Raw genomic sequence first — 9973 nt, 5'->3', positions numbered from 1 at the left:
ATATCAAAACATCTGTTTACAAACTCTCACACAGCTCCTGCGGTATAATCCAAGTCTCATATGCTCAATGCTTTTAAACACATTGCATTGCTTTCAGTCCTCTCTGACGGGGCTAAAAGTGAAACTTTTAAAAAATATTTTAGTAAAAAAACAAGTTTCAAGATATTCAAGATAACACGGCTTGAACAATTCACATATAAATGGTCATTTAGTGTGTCAAAAAATCCTTTAATAATACTCCACCAACAAAGTAGACATGTAAGATGTATTTCCTATAATGATTTGGAAACTGTAATTAAAAAGCACAGACTATATCAATAATGAACGTAACTACCGTGACGTCACCCACTGATTTGTGGACTGCTGTTTTAAAGTCTTGGATTCGGCATTACAGCTGTCGCCATCTTGGATTTGTGGAGCCAGAAGTAACCATATTTGGATGAGAGGGTGGAGCCGAGGACACAGTCAGCAAACAGCCTATAATTCAAGCGTCCCCGCCTGTGTTACTCTAGGCTTCAATAAAATATACGTACCCATGGGCATTATAACATCCTGTTTTGGAGCCGGCCTCGTGTGGCCATTGGAGGAACTGGAGTTTTTGGCAATTCCACATCTTTCAGCAATGGAGTTTGCCACTTGATATAAAACAGCTGATGGCCAGTTTCTACAGCTTTATGTATTAAAAAACATTTGATGGGGCACCCAGTAGCTCAGTTGGTAGAGCGGGTGCCCATGTACAGAGGCAAAGTCCTTCCCACAGCGACCCCGATTCGATTCCGACCTTGGCCCTTTGCTGCATGTCGCCCCCCACCTCTCTCCCCCTTTCTGGCTGTCGAAAAAAGCCAGAAAAAATCATTTAAAAAAAAAAAAAAATTAGATACTGAGTAAAATGTAATCAAAGACATTGCGGTAGTGTTCTCCAATTTTGATATAACTTTGGGTGATATTTCTGGGGCCAAATGACAAAGTGACATTTGTACCTGATGGTGGTGCTATGGGGAAAGTCAGGGGATCATCGAAGTCTACAGGTATTTTCCTCTGGGGACCATGAAAGCCTGTATAACATTTCATGGCAATATATTGAAGTTAGTCAAATAATTGAGCCTGAACAAAGTGGTAACAGCACAAACGGCAGACAGACATAAGCATCTCGGGAGACATGCTGCTAGTAAGGCTGAAATTCAATCTTAGCATACACAATATCACCATCTACAGATCTATAAATGTGCACTTTGAATCAGAAAGGCAACACTCTACTGTTTGCACTGATGTGTTTAATCAGGCAGAAGCTCACTAATGAGGATCAATTGAAATACAATGAAGAAATTTAATTAATTCACTTTAGTGCACCAAGAAAATAGAGCGTAAAGCAGTCACCGACCAGCCAATGACTTCACTTTACACAAATCACTCAAAGTTCAATTAGTCACCTAGACAACCTTTTAGCATGCTTTATCAATTCCTTTGTGTGTCTCTGTGTGTGTTCGTGTATTCCCTGGGGCTCCTGAGTGATGACATACACACACACACACACACACACACACCGCACTGAGAGTTCAGTCCAAGTATGTCAAACGTGTTGCCTCCTTTGAGCACTCATTGGTGGGGACGTTTGTCTTTGTTCTGTTTGTACAGGGTATTCTTCACAGAGTCTGTTTGTAGATCGCAGTGGCCTTGGAGACCGCCACACAGCGCTCACTCCTCTCTTGGTCATTTCCTCGGACCCTGTTCTCCTGCTCAGTCTAACCAGCGGCACACCGTGTGCAGTACTCGCAGAGCGTGAGTGCAAAGCGCATCCCAGTCAGTCCTCCTCCTCGCTCTCTGTTATTCACACCAGGATGGATCTACCCTCTTAGCAGTGTACAAGTGTACTTCAGCAAGTTGGGTTCTCATTTGAGAGTGAAAAGGAGCCGAAACAAACATTTCCTCTCAAGATTTTCTTCGTCTCCGCGCGTCAACTTGGCTGTCGGAAACCTACATAATGAGAGCAAACGGGCTACCATCGCGCCTCCTGCTCTTGCTCTGCTTCATCCCCGCTGCAGCGTGCAATATGTTTGCTTTCACCGAGGAGCCCTCTGAGAGAGCCGGGAAGGGAGACGGGTATTGTAGTCGGATATTACGGGCTCAGAGCAGTAGGAAGGAGGGCAGCAGCGAGTTTCGCCTCCGCGTTGAGGGAGACCCGGAGAGCTACCAGCCGGGGAGCACTTACAGAGGTTTGTGTTTATCCGCGAGATTTACGCGCACTGCGTTGGTTGGCTCTGGGTGCGCATTGTCAAATAAACACTAGTCCACGGTCAGTGGGTTATGCAAACTTAAAATAAGTTTCTGCTGAGTGCACTCTTGATGCGACGAGTGAATGCGCCCTTAAAGTGAGATATATTTGGTTAGTAAAAAGGTGATTCTGCATCCCAATAAAGAAATGTGCCTTTGAAATATTAACAGCTAAAGTAAAAACAATTTATTTTCAAAATAATACAGCACCCTTGACTAAATACTAAGCTACTAAAAGCTGCTTTATGATCAAACATTAAAAAGGTTTATATAAAGCTAAATCCCTCTGCGAACTCTTCCATGCTTTCTGGTATTCTCTTTCATAGTTAAAACAGATTTTTAAAATGCCACCAGTCCCTGATTTCATAGCTTTTGTCTTAAGTGGAAGTTATTGGGAGCTGTTAATGGGCATGTGCCATCTGCTCTGTGAATCTCAAAGGCTCATGCTGCTCTGGACTCCACAATATGTTGCATTGCGGTTAGTTCATACTTTTCAGATTTAATCATAAGTAGTTTCACATCATCCAGAGCCAATAACTGAATTAGCTGGAAGTGGGGAGTTGGTAATCACATTTTTTTCCATTCACCTGTACTTGAAATGTAATTATTAAGTCTAAAAATCTTATCACATTATTCTGATAAAGTTGTCAAGTACAGCAAATTGAATTTTCTCCAAAGTAAATGAACATTCTTTGATATTCTCCAGGACTGCAAAATGCATAAAAACACTATCTTAGAGATCTTATGGACATACTGCCTGGCTAAGACTGGGCCATTATAATTATGGTCTTCAAGAACAGGTGAAAGGTTTGATTCTGCACAAAGAAATTGTTACAATTATATCAGAATATATTACCCTTTTTCCAGCAGAGTCCAGCACAGCATTATTTCTAACTACTCAGGCAGGTAGTTAATTAAGCCCACTTTAGTCTGTGTTTGGCAGTGAGGATTGTACTTCAGCCGTTTTCTCTGTCAAGTGATGCTTGTTTTCACTCTTGCTTGATTCCATCCAGTGACTCTGATTGCAACCAGCCCCGCCTACTTCAGAGGGTTCACTCTTATTGCCCTTAAGGAGGGCGCGGAGGGAGACAGAGATGAGGACTACATTGGAAATTTCCAGGTAAGGTAGCAGCTAGACATGACTGCTTGCACAATCAGAAAAGAATTCAAGTTTATACGTTTTTCTTTATTGATGCAGAACATTTTCATTCCAAATAACTCATCCTGATCTGCCACACATGTATGTAAACCCTGGTACTTACAGTAAGGTCCACCCTTCATAGCATATATCCTCTGGACTCCAGCAGAAGCACTGGCATGACGAGAGAGAAAAAAATAGAGATCCTACTGTAGATGAGGGGGGTAGGGATCTTGACAGATTTTCTTAGCACAGCCTTCCTGTCTTCACATGTCAAACTGTGATTATTCTCACCTCACCTCCTCTAATAGGCTTGGTATAGCATATGAAAAGAGCAAACTCCCAGCTCAGCTCCATGAAGCTGTGCTCCTCCAGACTGTAAAAGTGCATGTGTGTGGAATTTGAGGAGCTGTGTTGCCCACAAGCAGGCATAAAGTTCATGTATGTAGGAAGCGCACAATTGTTGCAGTTAAGAGGCTAATAAGCATTTTACACAGGCAGGCCAAGCTGCAGTACTGCAGGAAGCGGGAAGAGCACAGAGAAAACAGTGGGGCCAAGAGTGTGAAAAGAAGAGAGAGAGAAGGCAAGCAAACTGGTGCCATTACGCACATGTGAAGATGGACAAAAATGTGAGGCCTTTGTAATTATAATGCAGTGTGAGGAGTCGAGTGGTAGACAGAAGGAGAAAACTGGTTGATAGGGTACGAGTGAGAGATCAGGGACAGTAATCATGTAACACAATTATAAACTTCTTTTATTTCTACAATGTTGTTGCAACCCACTCTCAGTGTAGGACTGCACTGTAAGTTGATGAAACCTAGCATAAATTCATAACCTTTAAATTTGTTCCATTTCACTGGTTCTTGTTCTTTTCCTGTGCCTTTTAGCTCACTGTGTCCTGCAAGTGTTCATTTCAGTCTAGGCTGCAGTTTCAGGAAAGTCACAGAGCTTACAGTGCACAAGATGACATCCTGTTTTCAAAGGATTTGAAAAGAACTGAGCAACTAAAGAATTGGTTTCAGTGATATCAAGAACACAAAATGTTAGATAAATACTCTAGTGTAGTTTACAGCAGTAAAGCAAGTGTGCTATCATTGAATTTTTTTTTAATAAGAAAATGCAAGGTATACATTAAGTTTTAACCAAAGCCAAATTCCCAGTGCTGCCCAGAACCTGAAATCATGTGTCTTCTGAGGGCAGACCTTATAAAGCAGCAGTTGTTAAATGGGTTTACCAACGTGTATGGAGCTCTCTTTTTCAGACTTTTGTGAACCTGTCGGTTTCAGTAAAAACCTATTATTTTATTGAACCTGTGGTACATTACACGGAGAGGTTTGCACAGCAGCCCTCAGGCTGCTGTGATCACAGCTACTGCCATGCTGTGGCACTCTCTGTGAACCTGAGCCTTGAATATGGGAGGACATAAAAAACAGGAACCTTTTATTTTTGTACTGCCATTACCCAGCACTATCACCGGCAACATTTTTTTTTCTTTCTGTATTATTTGTCCCTGCAATTGATTTCAAGCTGTTGTTATTTAGTGCCAGCCTTGAGCGTGCTCTTCGGCCATAAGGCTGAGTGCGGTGTGGTGTGACAGGGCGCTAAACGTCAGGAGTGAAGATGGGGGAAACTACATCATTTAGTCATGTTCAGACACTTCTCTCCACACATGGATCAGACTGAGTGTGGGGTGCACACAGTATGATAGATAGATTGTGTGACCACAGCCTTAAGATGCTGGCATCAATTGTATGGATGTGTCATTACTGGATCTTGCCTTTGATTAGACACCTGCAAGATTTTAAGAAGTTGAAGGTCTCTTTCACAGCTGCGGATGATCACCTGTTTTGTTAAAAGCACCATGTGACAGCGCAGCAAAAATACACTGCTGTCCAAAGAGATATCCCTCTATCATCGCCGGCACAGTTAGCCTTTAATGTTTTTTGTCTTTTATGTCAAAAAAGCTCATGCACAGGGACACACATACACCATTTCTCCATTCTGAATGAGCCCTGGGTGGGCCGGCCTCCAGGCATTGAGAGAAAAAGAAAAAAAAGAAGCTGCAACAGAAGACGTCAGACTTTATTTAACATACAGCTCATTTGAAATCCATTGGTGTGCCCCGTCTCAGCCGTCTCAGGACAGCTCCTGACTTGATGAAAAGCACTTTTATTGAGCTTTCTGGGAAGGTCAGTTGCCACAGTGTGTATGTTTGTGTGTGCATGCGTATGTGTTTGTTTGCAGGGAGCGTAAACCAGCACGCAATGGCAGCGATGTCCGATGAGACATTACTTCTCACCAGGGTGAGATGATAAAACAAGAAAAAGCAAACACTGCTATGTGAGAGGTGAAATTGGTGCTACTCTGAGGCCATCATGTGACATAACCACAGACAATGACATGGCAGAGGTCAGGCTTGCTTTGTCTTTGCATCATAATTCCACAAGGATGGTATGATATTAGGGCACATGACCTGTTTGTTCTTACTTTTCCAAAGTTTTCATGGTTTTGTAGCCTCTGTAGGGCCAAGCACCTTTTTGATGCACAAATTTATGCATAAACCCAGAATAACATCTCAATTTTTCCACTTATCTGTCACATTTTTTCATTCCCCTCACTCACCGTCTGTTTATTGGTTGAAGATTTAAAAATATAGATCTAGACATGTACAAGAAGAAATGGATCAGAGGTCAGTTAGCAGCAAACTGGTTGCTTCTTTTTGCAGATGGCGTTGAGACCTCACTGGTTGTAATGTGTTGTAGTCTGGTCAGGCCACCCCAGGATGCCTGTTAGAAACCATGGGAACACGGAGGGGGGGTATAATCCGTCAGACCAAAATAGGCTGCATACACACACACTGCACGCATACACACACATAGAGGCATGCACATCCACATACAATCCCCTTTAAGAGGGAACTCATTCATAACCTGGCATGACAAAGGAAATTCTCTGCTGACAGCTTTATGGAGTGAGAAAGTTCCCTGTCTTTACTGCCCTGATGTCACTTCCTATCAAACAGATCCTTGGTCTCTGGGCAGCGAATATTAGCTCGCCGGCTGTGCTCCCTTGTGTGACCTGCTCTGCTAATTTCCTGTCCAGTTAAAATCAATGAGATGCTCAGTGTCTCAGGTGTGCACTTGAGTCTAGAAGGCAGCTTGCATTCTGACTCTTCAATTTGACCCAAAAGAGGCTGGGGACTTTTTTTACAAATGTACTGTGGTTAACTTTTACGAAAATAGCTTTTTGTCGTATTTTATATGGATACTTGATAGTCTGTGAAAAACTACTGTCTCTAATGGCATGTAGCAGAATCTACTGGCAGCGTTGTGAAACAGCCAGTCAGAGCTGAGGTGTCTCTAACACAGCTGTCAATCATGTCAATCACTCTGTTAACTGTGGTCAAAATAGGTAGCACTTATCAAATATGAATCAAGATTATGTCACTGCATTACCCCAAATGTTTTCAGAAACATATTAGTGTACTGTTCAGCTTTAAAATGAGAAAAGTTTGCGACCCATCTGCCATGTTAGACAGTTAAATGAGGAACTGCCCACTGCTGCGAACAACTTTCTCATTTTACAGCTCAACAGTACACAAAAATATGTTCCTTAAAATGTTTTTTTTTTTTTTTTTTTTTAATAAAGATATATTTTTTGGGCTTTTCCAATGCCTTTATTTGATGGGACAGATATAGCATGAAAGGGAGAGAGAGAGAGAGAAGGGACGACATGCAGCAAAGCACCGGACCCGAACCCGTGGCCGCTGCGGTGAGGACACAGCCCCTGTACATGAAAATGTTTGAGGGAACAAAAAGGCTATGCAGTAACATAATCTTTATTTTAATTTGATCAGCGCTGCCGAGTTTTTCTTCAGCAGAAGGTGGCAAAGTGGTGGCTGCTGTGGAGCGCTACATCCCATACATCATTAAAGAATGTTCCCAGCGTCTTTTTTTAATGATGTGCTGCATGTGGGTTTTGTTTCTATAAGATCAATATGTCGACATTAACATTAACATTAAGCTAATGTGACGCTACATTAACAGAGGGCTGACACAATTAACAACAAGCTTACAACGGTACAATGATAACACTCAGTGTCCACTGGCCAATCTGCTCCCACAAATGCACTATTCTGTCTCTGTTGAGACAGCAGCCAAGCTAAAAAGCAGCAGTAAAATCACCAGCAACTTTCTGAAAAGTTGACAAATTTTTAACTTAAAGCAGCGGGAGTGGCTGCACAAAAAAAGGCGGAGTGTTCTGAGAAAAGACGCTGAGTGCATCACTTTTTGTCTAGCTGGGCGCATGCAGCTACAGATGGCCGCTCCTCATATGGAACTATTGAAAAAAGACGCTGACGCTAAAGGTTAAACACAGTACATACAGCATACTCTATGAGTTATAATGACTATTTATTTTTAACCAGACTAGTACAGTGTTCAGCATTTTACAAGAAAAAAGTAAATATTGGAGAGCAACTGTTTTTTTTGTTTTTTCTTAACTCAGATTGATTTTGTGGCCAATTGGAGGAAACCCCAGGATGCTTTAACATATTCATACTGGTGTTTGTACATGTGAAAGATTTCAGTCCAGTTCAGTGTAATAGCTGCTGAAGTCAGATCTGTTTGTAGTACCAAAATACACCATTGTGTATTTTTATTTTGGCGAATTCCCTTGATACCGTATGCCCCGAAAATGTGAAATTAATGTTAGTTTCAGCTGCTAATTATGTTTATAGCTATGCTGACAACAGGAGAGGAAATTAATGTGAAATGGTCCATGCCTGGTGAATACAATCACATGCAGAGGTTTCAAGAGCTTTTGAGGCAAGACTCATCTGAGAACATTTTCATTCATCACTAATCTCTTGGTGTGTGTTTTACAGATAATTGATGAGGAGGAAACACAGTTCATGACCAACTGCCCCCCTGCAGTGACAGAGAGCACTCCTCGCAGACGCACCAGCATCCAGGTGTTTTGGACTGCGCCCCCCAGTGGCTCCGGCTGTGTCACCATTAAGTATGTATACCGCCAATGATGCCGAGCCCGATGAGCTTAGAGATACACTATATGCTTCTGGTTTAGGATTATCTTCCATCTGAACAGGCTCTTGTACTTGGTGAACTGTAATCCATTATGTTCTAATCTAAAAGGTCTGGTTATGTGGAGAGTAAGCCTTTTTTTTTACTCTGTGCATCACTGCCTGCAGATCAGTGGAGGATACAAGATACAAGCTTATAGTCTGCAAGTCCCGAGAATGGATTTGATAATGTGATTATCTCCTTCTGACCATTTTCAAAGCTTACTTTTAGATGCCTTTTCTACCTTCCAGGCAGCCACAATATCATGTCTTCTTGTATTTTTTGAGATGTGAATTTATTATAGCAGATGGATGGCATTTATATCAACACGGGTAGGCCTAATAAGAGAAACAGCTCTCTGTATAATGCAAAACAGTTCAGCAGCACCACAAGCTACAACCTCCAAAATTACCATAAGGATTTGTTAAAGGAGTGTTGATTCAGACTGCATTGTTTTAAGCTGCAATTGTACCTATAAAACTGACAGCTGAGTGCATATTGATAGTGGTGACAGTTTTGATGTGAAATAGATTGACGTGCTGTAGAAGGAGAGGCTCAGTATGTAGGATTTAGGAGGATATATTGGCCAAAATGGAATATAATATAATAAGCACGATTTCTTTAGTGTGAAAGCTGAATGTAAGAATCATCGTGTTTTCACTACCTTAGAATGAGCTGTTTATATCTCTATAGAGAGCACATCACAAGGATGTGGTCTCTGTAGACAAGCTACAGAGACCACTATGTTGCATCGCAATATTTCTACAGTAGCCCTCTGTGTTTTCACGTTGGCCACCGTACTTAAGAAAGGAAAAACACAGATTTTTTAAATTGTGAAACAGCTTCATTTACTGTTTTTACCGGTTTAAATCACAGGGTGTGTTTTTTTTTTTTTTTTTTGGTGATTATTCGGCTCCTTGAAAAAAAACATACTGAACATCTGGATCTTAAATTATCAGAGAAAAAAATTTGAGCACAAATTACGAAATGTCCAGACCCATCTCTTGCCAAACAGCATCTCTTAAGACGCTGACTCTTACTGTGAAACTGCTTTACCGGTCATTTTTATGCCTCTGTGCTGGCGATAGCCGAGGCTGGAGGCATTATGTTTTTGGGTTGTCCGTTATCCTGTTATCGGGTTATCCTGTCCTGCGCGTATGGACGTACGTCCAGCATATGTGAATGCAATATCTCAAGAATTTCTTCAAATTTGACACAAACATTCACTTGGTGGTCATAGATCAAAGGTCAAGGTCCCTGTGACCTCATTCTTGTGAACACGACATCTCAAGAAAACTTTGACAGATTTTCTTTTCAAATTTGGCACAAACAAGGATGAACTGATTATAAATTAATGGACAAAGGTCAAGGTCATGGTGACCTTGCATTCATCTCATTCTTGTGAAAATGATATCTCAAGATCATATTGAGGGAATTTCTTCAGATTTGGCACAAATGTCCACTTGGAGTCAAGAATGAACTA

The 9973-nt window shown here is 41.5% G+C and overlaps 1 protein-coding gene across 1 annotated transcript in view; it reads left to right on the top strand.

The window, feature by feature from the left end:
• The first annotated feature begins 1575 nt into the window (after nt 1–1575).
• spon1a (spondin 1a) overlaps nt 1576–9973 on the top strand; it is an 82639-nt gene continuing 74241 nt past the window's right edge. Inside the window, exons 1-3 of the mRNA XM_042489072.1 lie at nt 1576–2213; nt 3285–3391; nt 8295–8428. Of these exons, the coding sequence (XP_042345006.1) occupies nt 1982–2213; nt 3285–3391; nt 8295–8428 (473 nt within the window). The 5' untranslated portion in view covers nt 1576–1981. The remainder of the gene's footprint in view (nt 2214–3284; nt 3392–8294; nt 8429–9973) is intronic.

Source organism: Plectropomus leopardus, chromosome 1 (assembly GCF_008729295.1).
Source record: "Plectropomus leopardus isolate mb chromosome 1, YSFRI_Pleo_2.0, whole genome shotgun sequence".
NCBI classification, from domain to species: domain Eukaryota; kingdom Metazoa; phylum Chordata; class Actinopteri; order Perciformes; family Serranidae; genus Plectropomus; species Plectropomus leopardus.
The sequence above is the reverse complement of the archived record's forward strand: the minus strand, read 5'-3'. Positions and strand labels throughout refer to the sequence as shown.